Raw genomic sequence first — 20126 nt, 5'->3', positions numbered from 1 at the left:
CCGGAGCGATACCCTCGCTAAAATACGTTCTAACTGTTCATAGAGGAAATATTTTTTTTATCTAAAATGTAAAACATTGAAACGAAAGAAAAATCATGAACTCACCAGTAAATGACATTAAAATTGGTTGTCGTTGAACGTTGCGAAGGAATACGCGAATTGCTCGTCGAATAATCTATAGCAGACAAAGGCTGCCGGCCGTCGGCTCGTGTTTCCTCGCGCATTTCGCGCTTTGTCCACGCGCGAGACTGGTCACCTCAAGTGAAGTCACAGACTGGTATAAGACTCTAATGCAATTTCACCCCTTGCTCTTTCTCTCTTTCCCGTGGCCGTTAAATTGAAATACGAGATTATCTCCCCAGGAGTGTTAATGGTTAATATGGAAAGAAATAGTTAATAACATGAATGGGAATACGAGACGTGTTAACTGCGTCGTTATTTACGGAGCGTCAGACAAGGCTTGCTCAAACCGTTTTCGCACCGATTCAAATACCATTTTAAGGACAAAGAAAGACACAAGAGCACAACCATTTTAAGGACAAAGAAAGACACAGGAGCACAGGTAACAAACATATCTTTATTTTCATTATTAACTTTGCCAATACAGCGTTCGGGCTCCCTGTGACATTGCTTATGCGTACGAAGAAGACCGACATGAAACTATAGTAAACTCAAACTGACCAAAGGTAGTGCACCCAATTCCTTGAATGTTTTATAATGGTGAATAAAACTTTGTTGCACTTGTCCGATAAAGTTGCCAGATAATTTTTCATTTTAACTGACTCAGTCCTGATGTTTAAAGATGAAAGTCTTTGAAAATATCAGTGAAAGTGTTTACTCAATTGCATCCATGCATTTGTTAGTAGAAACCGTGGGTGTTGGATATTTTAAGGGGAAATGCATAAAATAAAGAAAACCATAAATATTAAGTGGACTTCCAGTGTATTATGTTACTTTATGAGAATGATGAACCCTATTTCCCCCATAAATTTGAAACTTGGACTTGCTGAATTACATTTAAATCGGAAGTGATTCTTTGTCCTTCTGCGGACGCATGAAAAACCCATTTCATTTTTGAAGATGAAAGATGTATAGTTTTGAGCAATTACTCCAAAAAAAATTTAGCTCAGGAAAAAATAGGGGAGAAAAACAAATCGCGAACCAAGGAATTAATATTTGCTGGCAAGCATTACCCCCACCCCTTCCCCCGCCGGTCTCTAACGCCCTTTGGCGCGAAAATATCCGCGATCAGTAGTCAGCGGTTGAGAATAAAAGCCTAAATTTGGCGCGAAAAATTTTTAGTTAAAATGGCGGACACGGACAGTTCTCAGAACAGTCAGAAATCTTCGCAATTTAGTCAGTCAGATCTCCCTGAACTTCTCAATCAGTACTACAAAAGGTTGTTTCCCTACAAGTACTTCGTTCAGTGGTTATCGTATGGAGGAGGTAAGAGTATTTATGGAATTATCGGGAGCAGTGTAAAATTTAATTTTCAAATTCGATCTTTGCATTTGGCGAAAGTTCAATCAGATTCAGTAAGGTTTCATAGGTTTGTTTTGGCTAACGCTTTCGCCGTGTTGATTCCTTAGTGCCCAAGACTTATTTAATGCACCGAGAATTCTCTTTCACGCTGAAAGATGATGTTTACTTGCGGTATCAATCGTTTGCGGATCTGCAAGAACTTGAGAAGGAAATATTGAAACGAAACCCGTACAAGATTGACATCGGAGCTGTGTTCACGCACAAGGTATTCAGTTCTTTGCAATTCTTCTCTTTATTTTTATATCTCTTTGTTATTAAATGACACAGCTAAAAGCACTGCTCAAAACTCCCGGAGGGGGGGGGGGGCACCCTGTATATTTTTGGGTGGGGTGTGCCACTGGAACTCTGAAACCCTTACCCTATACCAGACCATCTTCAGCTGGTTTTGCAACCCTATACTAGACTAGATACCGAAAATCCCTACCCTATTCCAGACTTGCTTCTTTTAAAAACTGCATCACTGTAAGTCAACAAACGTTGTCACAACGATTTTTCTCTTCCGAGTTCCTATTCCTATTCTGGACTTAATTCTTCATACCACTGATCAGTTTCTTGGCAAATGATACCCTATTCTAGACCAAAACTCTCTGATTTCTATACCCTATCCCAGACTAAACTCCTTGAAAAACATACCCTTCACAGCGGCACATACCTATATAGCTTATATATGGGAGTGCCCCCCCCCCCCGGGTCAAAACTGAACAAAAGTTGCGAAAAATAATCTTGGTATAGTAGTTGTTTTTTAGAATAAATATTCCCCAGCTATGAATATAACATAATTTTTCCCACCCTGTTATTCTTCAAATGGAATGCTCGAATTCTCCACTGTACACAAGGGCAAAAATAACTGCACTTTTTAATACCCCTGTACTTCCCAGCATATCTCCATAACTACCCCTGGGGAAGCCACTGACATATGTGTTTATCATTGTCATTGTAATCATCATCATCATCATCATTATCATCATCATAATCATGTACCCACTCACCATAGCTCGGGCTTCCAATCACAACCTTGATTCCCTGTTGTGTCATAATTTTTTCAGCCAAAAGATCACAAAATGATTAAACCTGGAGCCTTTCAGGCAGAAGAGAAGGAGCTAGTATTTGATATTGACATGACAGATTATGATGAAGTTAGGACTTGCTGCAAGTGAGTAATCTTCTTTTTAGGGATTAAAATGTAATCTCTCTTTACATTGTCAGTAAATTACTGAGCTTACAGGCAACACGAATATAGAAATCATCGACCTTGAACTAAATATGACAATAAAAAATTATTGTCTTTTTCTATTTACCATTACCAAGTGATTGATAAATTTGTTAATGTGCGTTCCAATTACACACAAACTCTAAAGTTTATAACTCAACTAACCATTGTGCTTTCTGCTGCTGTTAATCATAATTATGGTGATAGGTAACGAACCTTGAAAGACAGTAACAAACAAAATGTATTGAAATGTGCCACTCACAAAGGTAAATTGATTCCTGAGAGATCCTCTCAGACGATTGATGGAAACCAAAAAACAAGCTCGTCTGTCTGACTGACTGTATGACTGACTGATTGATTGATTGATTGAATGATTGCTCGATTGATTGACTGTTGTGCATTTTTTCATTTATACAGAGGTGCAGACATTTGCAGGAAGTGCTGGTTGTTTATGGTTGTAGCTATGAAGATAGTGGACTCCGCTCTCGAAAGTAAGTTCTTATAAAATAAAGAACTTATTCTAGGCCGGTCAGGTTCCCAAGGAGGGTGGGTAAAGAAGTAGGACACAACCAGAAATCTGACTCCATAAGAGTATTGTATTTTTCAGTGCAACATGTGGCCCACTCTCCCGTCAGGTATCATTATCATCCTCGTCGCCTTTGTTGTCATCATCATCATCATCATCATTGTGGTCATCATCACCATAGCCATTAGCCTCCTTATTACCATCACTATTGTGACTGTGTTTGATGTCGTTGGCCAGTTGCTTTATGACAATCAAAACAATTACAAAATTAATTACCATTAAAAAATTCTTTGTTTTGCCTTGCAGGTGATTTTGGGTTCAAACACAGACTGTGGGTCTATAGTGGTCGCCGTGGTGTCCATTGCTGGGTGTGCGATGAGCGTGCACGAAAACTTTCCCAGAATGCTCGCTCAGCTGTTGCAGAATATCTTAGTGTTATTAAGGTACGTAGATCTTTAATATACCATGTGTTTACTTATAAGTGAATTTAATTTTCTGGCCCTTTATTCTTGGAAGGCCCATTCTCAGTGGCTCTGGATTATTTAAATGTAATGCATTTAGTTAAAATTGTCTACTGCATGTCTAAATTAAAAACAAGTAAGTGTTAATTTGTAACCAGTCAGTAGTGTGCGAAGACCACAAATAAACTAGGTTACAAAAACTAGATAACACAACGGAACTCTCTTTCAATCCAGCTTGCACATGTACAATCCCTACTTCGCATGTGCATAACTTAATGACAAAAGCATCTCAACTAGAATGTAATATTCTGCAACATTTTTAAAGATACTAAATGTACATGTTAGGCTCTGTTGTATAATGGCTGTTTTAAAATAAGTCCTTTAGGTGAGATTCTGGAACCTAGAAGTGTACGCATAAAAGCAAGACTTTCATCCTTAACTTAAGAAGTCAACATATTTCTGATACTATTGATCTTTCACTCTGCCTTGAAACATACAACCCTGTCCTTCACTGACAGTGATTGATGTCGCTCTTAACATGTTAATTTTGTTCTCCTCACCCTAGGGTGGAGAAAATCAAGTCAAGAAGGTGAACCTCCGTTCACCGTACCATCCATACATTAGGTATACATGTTGTACTAACACAATTTATAGTTTTTCTAAGGTAAAAAAAATAACTAGGGTTTTCCGATTTAGCGGAATTTCGCGCCTATTTTCCACACTAATTGAATCTGTGAATTGGACTCAATTTTGATAACTTTTTTTTAACTCGAAGTCATTCAGTGCTTTTGTTCTGTAACGATGCGTAGTAGTAATAAGTTGGTCAGACTGCATTTATTTAAAATTATATTAAATTACATAAAACAACTAAAAACTGATTTTTTCGACAGTTGACGGTAAAAAGACGTTTCACATTAAACCCCGTTGAGTTGCTCCAGTTAACTTGCATGGAAATCTTGTTTGTCTTGTTTCAGTTGAAAGAAATATTTCTTGCTCGAATCCTTCGTTGAGCAGAAACTTTTAGAATTTACAAGTTAGAATGAAATAAACTGATTTAAGTTATGTAGGTGTATTTGTAAAGAGCATGTTATCAATATAAAGGGTATAAACAACTCATTTTACTCATCATTTATAGTCGCGGTTAAATGATTTTCACGTCCAAAAATTGATTTCTGTTGAAATGGGCATATTCCACTTCTGCAGATCTTCCGCTAAATCGGAAAACCCTACTGTAATAAGCTGCTTGACAGTTAAACTTGATTGTCCAAGGTTTTTTCGTCTTTGGACTATCTAGAGTTGAACCGCCATGTGCAACTGCATGACTTGTAATTAAGTACCTCCTGCATGCTGTAAGCAACCACTCTATCCAAAGACCAAATTTTTGCTTGTTGTAGAACCTCTCATAAGAGACCATTCGGTCACTGTGCCCTTTGATGATGTATTAATCTTATTAATGATCAAGTAATCATGTCTGATGAAATTGCATTCCTTTTGTTTTCCAGAAAATCATTAGACATCCTTAAAGCCCACTTTGTTGACCTTGTTATTGAGAAACAGGACATTTTGTCTTGCAAAGAAAGATGGGATGGAATTCTTGCTCTCATTCCTGATGGTATCCTTTAACAAAATATGTTCAATAAATATGATTGGTCCCATTCTCCTAGCTTGGAGAATGGTGTCTTAGGTAAAGTGGAGCCATGCATGCGTCTAGCAAATGTGAAGGTATCCATGGCAACCCTGAGAGTGGCAACCACCAGGCACTGTCACACTGATAGCATCAGTGTCCAGAATACTTACCAACCAAACACTTACCAAATCCAATGTGTACCCATTGAAAGGGTGCCACAAGTGGGAGCAGAAAAGCATGGTTTAACTCAAGCAGGAGGCCACACAAATAACTGCACATCTGCGCATGAATGGAACGGCAAGGGTTATGCTCCCACAGACCCCATCTGCCGGACTGTTGGTTCTTATCCTTGCTCTGAGGGTTTTTTTCCAGGTTTCACAGGTTTTCCTCCCTCTTGAAAAACCAACATTTCTAAATCCCAATTTGACCTGGATAGAGGACCTGCAGCTGATGTGGCTTCCTCTCTAAATACAGTAATTTTCTTATTATTTTTAGGCTTTTTTTCTCCAATTGCTTTAATTGCTGGGTTTGTAGCAAGGATTGTGTCATTGCATTATGCATTAAATCCCTTTCATCAGGCAAAATTTCATTTATTCTGTCAAAAAACTCGGTGATTCCTTAACTTGGGTAAGCTGCAAGAAATGAGCTGAACTCAGCATGGTCAAAAACAAAGAAGACATCAAGAGAAAGATGGGATGAACTTGAGGAGAAACTCGACAATAGTCAGGTAAATAAACAAACAGACAAATGTTATAAATAAACAAATTGCCAAGATATCTTGGGTTCTTATGCTGGGTAGCTAGAAACACAAAAATATCTCAGAAAAACATTGAAAATTTTACAATTGACAATTGAAGTTGACAGTTTCAGTGATTTACAAATGTTCGTAGCTAGTCTGACGCAGCATTTTGTCCCTCTCGAGGGACCCTCCTGACACCTTTCTGCTTTCAATTGGCAAACTCGTTGAGCATCATGCTCAAAGTCCTGTTCGAAAGCATATAATGATGGCAGCAATCTCCAATTGCGCTCAAAGTCCCAACTGCACAAAATTGCGAGGGAAAAACTTCAAATCCAGCTCAGCTTTGCGCGTCTTGACTGTGACTTAACTAAATCAAACTCTTAGAATTAGAACTATAGAGAAAGAAGATAGTTTGAGTCACACAAGTTGATTTATTTTGAAAATTTATTGTTCAGAGGCGAGAAACAAAGGATGAGATCATGTTTCAGTACTGCTTCCCTCGTCTTGATGTCAATGTCACCAAAGGACTCAATCACTTACTCAAGAGTCCTTTCTGTGTTCATCCTAAAACAGGTCAGTTGACAGCTTAGTGTTGAGAATTAGATGAAGCAAAAACAAACACAAGCCTGATTTTAGTTCTACTAGGTTATGACCACTAGAGCAGTAGAGAGTTTTGAGAGTAGCTTCCATCTTCATCAAGATTTCATTCTGTCAGTTGACCGGTGGGTCTCTTAATTGCACATTCACTCTGTCTGCCAGACAGCTAGTCTTTGAGTCAGCCAGTTGGTCGGTTGATCAGTCCGCTAGTGGGTTAGCTATTCAGTCAGTCAGCCAGCCATCCACCAAGCCAGCCAGTTAGTTGGTCAGGTCGGTCAGTCAGTTTTATTTTAGTTTTAGTTAGTTGGTCAGTCAGTTAGTCAGTCAGTCAGTCAGTCAGTCAGTCAGTCAGTCAGTCAGTCAGTCAGTCAGTCAGTTTGTTGGTCAAGTAAGTCAGCCATTCTTTTGTTACTTTGTTTATAGGTCGTGTTTGTGTACCAATCAGCATGAAAGATGTAGACACCTTTGATCCATTCTCTGTGCCAACTATAAGGTACCATTCAATGATTACATGCATGACTTAGCATCAAGTTTAACTTAGTACTTAGTACAGCCCTCTATAGTCTCCCTTCTGTGGGTTTGTATTAAACTTACCACATCAATTTACATCAAGGGCCGTATCATGATCATCTGTGTACATGTGTGACCTTGTTTAAGATTAGGTGAGATGAGGGGTGGGATAAGACTGGACAATTTTATTTGGCAGGTAACAGCCTTGACTGATGAACTTGTGTATGACTCAGTGAGATTATTTGTGTTCTAAAAGGATACAGTGTAATTTTAGTACTGTTTTTTACTCACAGTCAACTTTGCGACGAAATTGATGAACATGAGAAGAATTCCCCAGACACAATTGAAGAAGAGAAGAAAAAGATTCCAGGTACATGAAGTGAAGACATCAAAACTTTTTTTAATTTTTAATGAATGATACAATGATACAAAACTATAACATTTGTAATAATGCACTAATATTTATCTTGTAGCCTTCAGGAAAACCTCCCTGGTGAAGCCCATTGGTGTCTTTGTACAATTTCTGAAAGGACTTGAGGGTGAAAACGACAACAGACGAAAGAATTTCAGAGAAACTGAAGGTAAGAGTGGCCGTAGATTTTGTTGCTACTTTGTTACTGGTACTCAGACTTAATGCCGCACCCCTTGAAAGCTCGAATTCAGAAAAAATAACATATGGAAGATTCAAAGTGTGGAATATTAAAAAGATTATTAAGACAACCATGCTCTTTAACTGCTGCCTGTTTCATGACTCAAAAAGCTGGAGAAGTTTCAGTATAGCTCTGCAACTGTATAGCAATGTTTTGCTTTGAAAGCAAAATCAAGATTTTTTGCAGTATTTGTATTCTAACCAACCTCCACTTCTACTGTAAATGCTTCAGGTTTTTGTAGTTCGATCCTTCTAAGTTTGAGAAAGGGCTTTCAAATTTATAAGTTTTTACCTTCTTCAAAATGCAAAAGGGAACTATTTATGGCTTAGCATTTACACAAAGCTCCTCAATGACTCTTAAATGTTTTAGTCAAAACTTCGCGTATGTTATATTCTGTGTGCTTCTACTGTTCTGCATTTTAAGACAGGTTTAAATTTTAGCCACGTCATGTTCTTCCTCTATATCATTTACTGTATGCTTTAATGCCTCTTCATCAGATTGTTTTAAGATTGACATATACCGGTATTACCAACTGTTTTATTACTGGCAATTCTTGTTTCTGATGGTACCATCTTGTTACATTTTGTCACCACTTTATATTTATTTTCTTTTTTTTATTTCAGTCAATAATAATTATTATTCTAACCTTTTTTGTTTATTTTTTCTTAGAAATGAAAGGAGAGTGGTAAAAAAACATGGACTTAAGGAAGAGAATGTTGCTCGAATGTTGACTTCCAGTTTCAACACCAAATATTTCCAGATTATTGTCAAGAATTTTGAGCAATGTATTGCAGTCAAGCAAGTAAATCTGTTATTAAACCAGCTGTCATGTAAATAAATAATCGTCAAATTTTCTAATTGCTTGAATCATCTTGAGGAGAACTTAAAAAACTTTAAGTATTGCCAAACGTTTTAAATGTAAAACCTGTGTCCGAGCCAAGTGGCCCATACAGACGGAGCTTATCCTGGTGACTAGGCAGATTGCTACTCCCCCCCCCCCCCCCCTGGATGGGATGCTAGTCCATCGCAGTGTTACTCCTCAGCACCGGTAAAATTTTTGACTTTCTGATATAAAAAGGGCATCAGTATAAAAGTGAAAGAGACTGACAGTCTCTTCTCAGTGAATGTTGGTGTAAGTGTTTGCATGTGCAGAACAGATAACCAGTGGCCTTAAGATAGCCAATTTGAGTTCCAGATGTTTACGCTTTTTTCCGGCCGCCATATTGGTGTGCCACTGAGGTACACCACGGTACACCAATATGCTGACTCCATACTCATTACTGGGCTCTGTAAAATTCTGCAAAACATTTTGACGAATATCTGAAGTTTCGGATAACGCACAGACCTGAATTTGGAGAAATGACTTCTCTTTTAATCTCCTATAATGTTCCGTTTCGTTGGCTTCATTTACTGAAGGGTTTTTTTAAATTTGTATTTTTGTTGCGTGGCAGTGAAAACGATCTGTAAACAAGTTCAAGCTTTAGTTGAGCTTTACTCTACTGAAAACGAGGAAAAGTCATGTGTTTTGAACGATGGAACCGAATGATAAAATACTTCCAGCAAATTCTACTCAAAAATACATTGATGATTAGATGACATGCTTCATGCTCACAATAACAAAGTCCATTCACTCCTACAGAGGCGCGTCAAAAAACGAACGAGGCTATTGTCTATGAAAACCTATTTGATAATATACGATGATATATATATGCTCCTAAGGTTTAATTTTAGGGATAGAGTAAGAACTGATAAAGAAGAAAAAGGCCTGTGAGAACGGATATACCCCGCAGTGGACAGACGAGGCATTCACGATTTCGAAACAACAACATACCAGACCGCCTACGTAAAAGATACAAGATATGAAGATTACAATGACTACAATGGCTGCAGCAGCTAAGAATTGAAGGCATGTTTTATCAACAGGAGCTTCAAAGACAACTCAAGTTGTTAATATAATAGAAAAGGTTATCAAAAGATAAGGAGTTAATAAAGTTCTTATAAAATGGAGAGGATACCCTGAACATGCCTGAAGCTCGAAGTGTTGGACACCACAGGAATTTATTCGATATGAGTCGTTTTAGACTGCAAAACAGTCAACGTTCGGCGCTTCGCGCCTTCGATAAGCGCTTTTCCCAACGAATTTTGAGAAAAAAACGACTGTTTTGCAGTCCAGAGTCGTTTCGGCTGATATCAAGCCTCTTCAGAACGCCTAGCTTATAAAAAGCGGACGTTTACGACTCCCGAAGGAGAAGGACACCTGGTATGAACAATATGGAGTCAGAGAAAATGCGACATTTTCTCTTTACTCAGTCTGCTTAATCTGCATAACACGCCGTGTGTTATGCAACGTTTCTTCCTGTTTTTTTTTTTTTTTTTTTTTTTTTTTTAAATTAAAATGTCAGAGGCACTCCCCAATCGAGCTCTTAATCCTTGCTCAAACATTGACTGAAAGCGAGTCTTCGTGGTTCTTCGTCCTCGCGTGCTTTTGCTTGTAACATGGGTAGTAAGTTCTTCTGTGTTTCTGTTGAGCTGATATTTAAGAAACGGTATTTTTGTAAACAACTTGAGATATATGTATAAGATTCATTCGCCTTGTACCAAAACAGCTTTTCTCGCTGAGATTCCTATCTCCGCTGCTGATCCCACTAGTTGTTGAGGCGGTACTGGTCTTGCTGATTGGGCTGAGAGACGGGCTGAGATGAAATCTGGGCCGTCTCACTGCTCAGGCGAATATAAGCGGCACATGTAAGAAGCGAGCAAACTGTTTTCACTGTTCTCTCTCTGTCGTCTAAAGGTAGACTTGTATTAGTGGCGTACTGGAATGTTTTAAGCACGATGTAGCCGCCGACACAGTAGGAAAATCCTTTAAAAATATTCTCAGGCGTGAGAATTCTTCTCAATATTAAAGATCCAGTTGTTTCCGTAGGGCTCTCCGCAGACTCTGCAGATTGGATTGGTACCCTCGCATGGTCTTCTTCGGTCCCTTCGGTTTGTTCAGTTAATTGTCGTGAATTTGTGTTGATATTGTTCATAACAGGTGTGGTTCGATTTCGCAAGCGCATAGCGTTTTATACTGGTGTGACGTCACTGCATACCAAACATCGCCTAGTGATTTGAATGGCTCAATATGCAATGTACGTCAACACAAAATCTATTTTGAGCTTAGTCGTTGTTAGGAGCAGGTTGGAAAATAGGGAATCTCAGAATTCGGAACCGGAACCTGAATACTCGGAAGAAGAAAAAACATAAAAAAAGACAAGTGGAGGTTCAAATTTCGCATAAAAAGCGAAAAGAGACTTACCATCTCCTGAGCCGCAGCGCAAGTTCTTTTTAATAATAAAAATCTGAAATATCCGCAGCGACAAACCGATGACTGGTGCCGGATCGGGCTTGAAGATCTGGATCGGTAACTTAATTAAACGGTAAATATAGACGGAAAAACTGATCCAGACGCAACCTCGTTCCCAGGGCTTTTCCCTTGGCGTGGATAAAAACTAAAATATATTAAATCAAAAGCCCTCTGGGCTTAGTGTCTCGTGACTCTTTTCAGAGTTTAATTTATTTGAAAATAGACCGCTTTCCACGTCTATTTATTGCTTGTAAAGATATCGAAAATTAAAAAGCGTGCATCTAACATAAAGAAACATTTAGACTCCTCACCCCTAAAATTTGAACTAAAACTAAAGCTACTTTTGTCGCTCGATAAAAGTTGTGACATTCACAACACGATATACGAAACTCTTGATTCACTTGTCAATTCAGAAACCTTTGTCGTGAATGCTTGCGCTGAACTTCACGATTTCACAGTTAAAGATAAAAACAAAGGTTTATTCCAACTACAAAAGGTTCTCACGCGAAAGGCTCAAAATCCAACTAAAAATATATATGTCTGATTTTTTGAAAAAGGGGTCAACGTTATTTTCAGCGCTTGGTGCGAAATCCGTCGAAAACGTTTTTTTCTGGCCAGAAACTATCTCCAAAGTAGACGATATAAAAACTAAAAGAAATGTCATTTTTTTTTTCTCGTCTCCTTTGACTTATTAACCCTTTCGCGCTGTTTATCATTTTTTTTTTCTGTTTCAAGGCCTTCTTTTAAGCCTACTTAAGCCCCAAAGCTACATGACCAAAGAGACCGAGGAGACTTTTCTTTGACCTGGTTTTCATAAATTCATGTATATGATAGCGTAGTATGTTACATACTCTAACAGAAAGCCTAGTTTTCAACCCAGAAGCTTTGAAAGTGATTGACAGTAACACGAGAGGCACAATTTAAGCTTTTCCGGTCATATTCGCCGTGATCTATGCCATTATATGTCGGCTTAGTGTCTCGTGTCACTTTTTAGAGTTTATTTAAAAAAGAGATCGCTTTTCATGTCTATTTATTGCTTGCAAAGATATCGAAAATTGAAAAGCGTGTATGTAACATCATGTAAAAAACAAAATTCAAAGTACACTTCAGCATCTGGCCGTTGAACAGTTATAGGACTCCAATACTTAGCTGTGGAAAAACGCTGTATTGCACTTTGGTTCACTAAGCATACATTCTACTGCATACTTATACTATGACTTCCATGTGCTTTCTTCACGCTATATGAGACATCGCTTTGGGTGTTTATTCGTGAACGCTTAGCCTGTTGTGTGATAATGACATGCGAGTGGTGATGATTTTGTTAATTCTCATAACCTTTTCTCCTGATTTAGTATTGATATTGTAAGGAAAAATTTGATTTTGGTCACTCTTGAGCAGGTCTTAATGTTTTTGTAACGCCAAAGCTACAACGCAGCGGCTGAAGAACGTGTAAATTACAGTCATTTCGGCCGGCCCGCCCTTAGACTCTGGCTTGCTTCCCGTACGAACGACGCAACGCTGCAGCGCTGCGTTAGTTCACTTTTTTGGTTGCACAGCGCTTAACCCTTAGAATCCTAAGGTTCTGGTATTTTTTAAGCAGTTTTCTGGGCTTAAACTAATCTGTCGAATTTCGTGATTGCATATAGGAAGCTCAAGTAAAAATGTGTGCTGTTTCAAAACACTGATGGCTCAAAGTTTTATTGTGACGTCAGCATTCAACCGTTTCTTTCTTGTTGAGCGAGCATACGGGCTCGAATCTGGCGAATATTTCGTTTATAAGTGTTTTTTCGAGTCATTTTCCACTGCAGAAGCCCCCAGGCTGGCATCATTAAGCTAGAATGGTGGGTAGAGGCCAGCATCTGAAAGAAACCAGAGGTGAGAGATGATTTTGTCTTGATTGGAACGCCAGAAATATTCGAATCGAAAGATGGCGGTTCATTGGTAAAGTTGTCTCTCTGGCCGTTCTGTGGGTGGATTCCAAGACCTGCCAAGGCATTTTGGACGAGTTCTGACTTCCAAAGAATGCAATCGGTGCAACATTTTGCCGGCAGGATTGGGTGGCTCGACACTTATAAAAAATATATGGAATAAAGGTAGGAAGCCTTTCATGCCGGTCAGCAACGAGGAAATTACAGGTTTGCAAGCATAGCTCTAATCGAATAGTAATTGCTGAGTCTGCTGAATGATTGATGGGAAATTTCCTTGGTGAACGGAAGGGAATAGGGTTGAAGTTTGCTGCAAATGTATATTTTTGAAGTCAGAATTATTTTTTCATTAAAAAAAATGGAGGCAAAGATGTGTGTTTTTTGTTGTTGTCCTGTTACGTAGAAAACGGGCATTTTCAGATTTGCTGCTGAACAAACAACCATATGCAACAGAAATCAAGAGTTTTAGTCAGTTAGTTGGCTTTTAAAGCTATGAAAATTATCACTTTGCCATAAAAAGCAGTCATTACTATCATGTGCCCAGATATGTAAAAGCTAGAGTTTTTTCAATCACTGCTGGTATTTTCCACGCACATATGCGTGGCTAGGACTTAAAGGGTTAAGCGTCGTTAAAGCAATACTTGTGAGTCGCTCAAGCTGCCAACCCAGAATATCATGCACTGCAGAAGCGCTGCAAAATTGTACAAACTAAAAACAGCGGTAAAGCAGTGCTGCAAGACGCTGCGTAAAACCTGCAATGAGTATCAGATGTAAACATTGTCTTCCGGCGATAAAACATTCATAAAGCAACGTTGCACAGCTATGCTTAAAAGCTACAGCAGCAACACATTGAAAGAAATCATTAAAACTGCTAAAAATATCATTTTAAACACTTATAATCAGTCTTGCGTACTTGGAGGTTGGAAGGTCACGCGTGCAGGTAAAACAGTGTTTATAAACAAAAGCAAACGGCCCATCGATTGAAATATAAGTTTATTAAGAATAAAATTAATACTCTGAGTCTACATCTCACGATATCGTTATTTTAGAGTGCTCTGTGGAACAAAACTAAAACATTTTCAGCTGCATGTAAACGGTGACCGGCGAGTTCGTGAACAAAACTATGTACTACAATATTGATACTCGAGAATGTACACACATAGACGGTGGTGGTTTTGGCACAAATCGCGACAACTCGCTCGGCTCGCCCGAGCTCGCCTCGCTCCTTGTCGCGATTAGTGACCAAAACCACCACCGTCTATGTGTGCAAAAATCGCGAGCGGCACCCAAAATCTCTGCGGCTTGAGCGCTCACAAATCTCAAGCTGCCTTGCTGTGCCAGAATCATTTTTCAATTGAACAAATATTTTTCTTTGGTATATACAACAGATGGCTGCCGCAAGATATTCGTCAGAAGTTTTGCAAGCTATGATGGAGGAAAACCTCCGTGAATTTCAAAGAAATCCACAAAGAAACGAAATTTTTTTACTGGCCCAATCCGATTTTAATGAATGGCTACGCGTGTGGAAAATTGCCATACCAGAGGGTGGCCGTGCCAGCAAAGACCTTTTTGTCTTTCAAAAGAAAAAAAAAGGAAAGTTTGTTAATTTGGTAAAGAATGAAATAAGAGATTTGAAAAGCGTAAAAGTAAGCTTTGGGTTGCAAATAAAGTTCACAAAAGAAAACTTTGAGACTGGTGTAACACAAGAGATGAAGCATTATTTTAAAGAAAGAGAACCGCACGTTTTTAACGAAAATAATAAACAACAGATAATACAAGAGTTCGATAGATTTATTGAAAGAGCAAAGGGCCAAATTGAGGCTTGGTCAGAGCGCGGCTCAGGCTGGGTTATTGAAAGAATAACCGAAGCGTACGTAAATGTTGCACGCTATCAGCCATTGCGCGGAGGAACTTACTTACCTCTCCCAGCCAATCTGGCAAAAAAGAAAGCAATAATCAACGTGCAAAACAGGGATAACGAATGTTTGAAGTGGGCTTTGAGAGCTGCACTTTTTCCTCCAAGGTACGGAAAAAACCTTCAAAGGCCAAGCAAATATCCGGTCAACGACGGAATTAACTACAGAGGCATCGATTTCCCCACACCTGTAAAACAGATTGACAAACTCGAGAGGCAAAACAGCAACCTCGCAATAAATGTGTTCGGCTGGGAAGACAATCGTGTGATTGTGCACAGAATAAGCAAAAAAGAAAAAACAATCCCTCGTATAAACCTTATATTAATAGAGTCAGGATTAATTCAGCATTACTGTTTTGTAAAAAGAGTAAGCGCTCTGCTTTTTGATCAGACAAAAAATGCAACCAAAAAACGCTTTTGCATGTTGTGCTTGACCGGTTTTACAAGAGCGGACTTGCTCGAGAACCACGAAAAATATTGCAATGGCATGAACGGCAGGCCGACAAGGATCGAGATGCCGGAAGAGGGGAAAAACACCCTTTCTTTCCAAAATCATCACAAACAGATGAGAGCGCCTTACGTGATATATGCTGACTTTGAGGCTTTGGTCAGAAAGATTTCAGGCTGCGAGATTGGGCCAGAGAGCAAGCAAAAAAGCTACACCGAGAAGACAGAACAGCATGAGGCATGTGGTTTTGCTTACACAGTTGTAAGGAGTGACGGCAGAAACAAACGGCCAGTAGTCTACAGAGGTGAAAATGCTGTTGAAGTGTTTTTGAACTGTCTTCAAGAGGAAGAGAAAATAATAAGAAATAGTTTGTCATTGCCAAAACCTCTTGTGATGACTTCAGAAGATTGGGTAAAATTTAAAAATGCAACTGATTGCCATATTTGTGAAAAAAGTTTGATAAAAGATTACTTTTTAGACTCTTTACCTGTGTGGGAAAGTGAAGAAGGTAGCGTATACACTTATGATGGGCAATGGCACAAAAAATGTTTTTACGATGTAAAGAAAGAAAATGACAGTTCGCTTTACAGTTCGTTTCTCATGCTAAAAAGATTGACAGAAGAAGAGCACAAAGAAGCTGCAGAAGAACAAGATGACTGCTTATGCTGTGGGCAACCTTTGCTCAGGCAAAACTTCAGAGATGCAGTAAAAGACCATTGCCACATAACAGGCAAGTTTCGAGGAGCAGCGCACAACGCATGCAACCTGAAAATGCGAATAAAACCAAAGACGGACCAAATACCAGTTGTATTTCACAACCTGAGGGGCTATGATGCGCACCATTTAATGCAAGCGATGTCAAAGCTGTCGCAAGCGACACATAAAGAGGTGAAATGCGTCGCCAACAACATGGAGAAATACATCACATTTTCAGTAGGAGGTCTGCGTTTCATTGACAGCTTGAACTTTCTACAAGGAAGCCTCGATTCACTTGTAAGCGCAACACCGAAGGAGTCATTGAAAATAACAAAATCTCTTTCTTCACAAAATTTTGAACTTCTTTACAAAAAGGGGATCTATCCGTACGAGTACATGGACTCATGGGAAAGATTTAGCGAAACAAGTTTGCCTGAAAAAGAAAAGTTTTACAGCAAGCTAAACGACGAGCACATAACAGACAAAGAGTACGATCACGCAAAGAGGGTATGGGAAGCTTTTGGATGCAAAACGCTGGGCGACTACCACAGTTTGTACGTTAAAACTGACGTAACTCTTTTGGCTGATGTTTTTGAGAACTTTCGAAATATATGCCAAGAAAACTATGGCCTCGATCCAGCTCACTATTTTACATCGCCTGGCCTTTCTTGGGACGCACTCTTGAAAAAGACAGGCGTGCAGCTTGAGCTCCTTACAGACTCAGAAATGCATCTCTTTGTCGAAAGGGGAATAAGAGGAGGTATTTCCATGGTTAGCAAGAGATACGCAAAGGCTAACAATCCATATGTTGAAGGCTTCGATCCGAGCAAGCCAAAAAAATACATTATGTACCTCGATGCAAACAACCTTTACGGGTGGGCAATGAGCAAGCCGCTGCCAAAAAGTGGTTTTAGATGGAAAAGAGTTATGCCGACTGAAAAAGAAATCATGAGGAAAAAGGAGTTTGCAAAAACTGGCTGGATATTGGAGGTAAACCTCGAATACCCTGCAGAACTTCACGAAGAGCATAATAGCTACCCATTAGCTCCTGAGAAAAAGAAAATAAATAAGGACTTGTTTTCACCCTACCAAAAGGAATTGATAAAAAACCTCGATCTGGACCAACCAGACAGCGAAAAGCTTGTTTTAACTCTTGAAGACAAAACTAATTATGTTGTGCATTATCGAAACTTGCAGTTTTATTTGAAACAAGGAATGAAACTCAAAAAAGTGCACAGGGTTTTGGAGTTCGAACAGGAATGTTGGATGGAGCCGTACATAAAGATGAACACAGAATTCAGGAAAAAAGCGAAAAACGACTTTGAAAAAAACTTTTACAAGCTAATGAATAACTCAGTTTTCGGAAAAACAATGGAAAACCTGCGTAACCGTGTTGACATAAAAATAGCGCGAAGCGACGAAACGAACAAAATAAGAAAACTGGTTGCCAGTCCATTGTACTCAAGACACGTTCTGTTTTCAAACGATCTGGTCGGAATAGACATGCGGAAAAGCAGACTTTTTCTCAATAAACCTGTCTACACAGGTATGACTATCCTTGACGTAAGCAAGATTTTGATGTATAACTTTTTTTACAACGAAATGAAAATGGAGTACGGGCAGCGCTGCGAGCTTTTGTATACAGACACTGACAGCCTTCTTCTGGAGATTGAAACAGAGGATATTTACGAAGATATTTATCAAAACAAAACTCTATACGACACAAGCGACTACCCAAAAGAGCACTCACTTCATTCATACGAAAACAAAAAGGTCTTGGGAAAAATGAAAGACGAATGCGCAGGAACACCAATTTCAGAGTGTGTCTGTTTGAGGCCAAAAATGTATTCAATACTGACAGAAGACCAAAAAAAAATAAAGAAAGCTAAAGGAGTAAAAAAGTGTGTGGTAAAAAAGAAAATCTTGCACGAAAATTATTTAGAAACGCTTTTTGGAACAAAGCAGTTATGGCATGGAATGAACATACTTAGAAGCGAGGGTCATGAGATTTACGGAATGCATCTCAACAGTCTCGCTGTCGCCTTTTGACTCAAAGCGATGGATAGCGGATGATGGGATACATACAAATGCTTACGGGTATAAGTTTTGCGAAACAAAGCCTACATAAACATAACGTTTAGAGCTTTTCTGGTGGTAACTGTGTATTTGGAGGAATAATAAGCAATTCTTCACGCACAAAGCCGCGCTTTGGACCATCGTGCAAGTAATAAAGCACTGGCTGATCAGGTTTAGTAACAGACCTTTCGATGCTGTAGACTTTTAATGACCAAATCGGATCTGTTGCCCTTTTTACGCCGCCTTCTAGCTCGCCAGGTTGGAAGAGATAGCGCACATTAACGAGAGAGGGGAGTTTTTTTTTCTTTCAAGCCAACAGGTCTTGTATATTTTGAGGACGGCTTGGACGAAACAGCCTTTTCTTTGATTGCAGCAGCAGGTTTCTTGCCAGTAAGACTGGTTACTTCGTTGTTCAGAGCGGTAACAACTTCGGGAAGCCTTTTTACCCACGCTGTCGACCGCTGGCCAGATGGCAGGTTCATCTCGACACCGTACTGATAACCAAACAGGCGCCCTGCCAGTGTTTGATTAAAACGTTCAACAATAGCTTGATCTCTGTGGATATTAACACGCCCGCGTCTAATATAGGTTTTGTGATTTTCCATTTCTTTGGTAACAGCTCCCATGAATTCGCGACCAGGGTCAACTTGAAGCATCTGTGGCCATTTTAGTGCACTTCGCCTGTAAATTGTCTGAAAACCTTTTGCAACCTCAGTTGAATCTTTGGAGGTCAAAGGCTCGGCCTCTTTGTAACGGCTGGCAACGTCGACAACAGTCAGAGCGTATTTGTAAACTTTTCGCCCTCGCGGCAGTTTGTCGTGTGGCAGAAAAAGAAGGTCCGCCTGGTGGACCGCGTTAGGGGTAGAAACATCGAATTTTGGGCGAGGAACGTATCGTGGTGCCGGAAGGTAGATCTGCCAAAGGGCCTGCTTAACTAGCCACTTTTTTGCGGCATCTTCGGAAACCTTGGCAGCCTCGGCTAATTTTTTTATCGCTGCAATTCCCTTCCAGTAGCCCTGGGGGCTATAGTAGACTTTCGAGATCTTTGCATCCATGCGTATACTAGAAAAAAAAGAAACGTTTAAAGAAACCGAAAGGCAGCGTACCCAAGAGCAAGAGCGCCTGCGCCAACAAACATCAGTTCACCTTGTTTCTGCTGCTCGCTTGGCTGATAAAAATCAGAGAACTTGGGTTCTTTCGGAGGAATCATTTGTTTGTCAGGATGTGCCTGGTTGTAGAGTTTGAAAGCGTAGTCAGTGTTTGTGAAGTTCTGTTTGGCCTGCTCTTTTATTTCCGCGTTGGTTTGTATCCAGTCGAGGAGCTTGGTGCGGTCTCGAGAGTATTTAGCGTAAGCTGCCTGGTAAGCCTCTAGAGCTTTGTCGTGCCTTTCTTTTTCTTTCAAAGCGGCGTCATCTCCACCACCCAAAGCTCGAGCAAGGTAATTGCCGCCAATGAAAGCAGCAGCGTTCAAGATAGCTCCGCCAGCCATAATCGCTACGCTTGCCATTGTGTGTTTTTGTTCTTATATTATGATATTTTTTTTTAATTGGTGGGGAGAATTTTCTGGTCCTCGAGATACTGTTTAAGTGCAACGCTGCCAGCCATGACGGCTGTGAACTTTACATAGTTCATAAAACTGCTGCTTGGGTCGGATGTGAAGTTTTCTTTTACAACTTTTTTGGCAGCCCAGCCGATTCCGGCGGCGAGACCTGTAATGGTGGCGGCATCCATGAGCGTTTTCACGAGCTTGTTGTCGGACATGGCGTTTTGATATAAAATAAAAATAAATCTTTAAATTAAAAAACAATTTTATCAAAGAGTTTTAATAAACAAAAAAAAAAAGGTTAATTACCTA

At 39.5% G+C, this 20126-nt stretch overlaps 1 protein-coding gene across 3 annotated transcripts; it reads left to right on the top strand.

Moving 5' to 3' along the window:
* The first annotated feature begins 1282 nt into the window (after nucleotides 1-1282).
* On the top strand, nucleotides 1283-8720 carry LOC144630505 (DNA primase small subunit-like). 3 transcript variants are annotated; one of them, XR_013566564.1, is made up of 14 exons: nucleotides 1283-1446; nucleotides 1590-1747; nucleotides 2589-2695; nucleotides 3170-3243; nucleotides 3585-3721; nucleotides 4305-4363; nucleotides 5242-5351; nucleotides 5999-6093; nucleotides 6561-6678; nucleotides 7126-7195; nucleotides 7506-7582; nucleotides 7686-7793; nucleotides 8532-8630; nucleotides 8667-8720. XR_013566564.1 is itself a non-coding variant. In XM_078488856.1 (13 exons), the coding sequence occupies exons 1-13, from the start codon at nucleotides 1308-1310 to the stop codon at nucleotides 8549-8551; spliced, it is 1197 nt and encodes a 398-aa protein (XP_078344982.1). In that variant the 5' UTR covers nucleotides 1283-1307; the 3' UTR covers nucleotides 8552-8720. The 3 variants fall into 3 exon arrangements, 2 of the variants coding, with proteins under 2 accessions (XP_078344982.1, XP_078344981.1); XM_078488856.1 differs by having other exon boundaries at nucleotides 3585-3646; nucleotides 8532-8720; XM_078488855.1 differs by having other exon boundaries at nucleotides 8532-8720.
* The last annotated feature ends 11406 nt before the right edge of the window (nucleotides 8721-20126 follow it).

The sequence above is a fragment of the Oculina patagonica genome, chromosome 11 (assembly GCF_052425735.1).
Source record: "Oculina patagonica isolate OP01 chromosome 11, crgOcupat, whole genome shotgun sequence".
NCBI classification, from domain to species: domain Eukaryota; kingdom Metazoa; phylum Cnidaria; class Anthozoa; order Scleractinia; family Oculinidae; genus Oculina; species Oculina patagonica.
The sequence above is the reverse complement of the archived record's forward strand: the minus strand, read 5'-3'. Positions and strand labels throughout refer to the sequence as shown.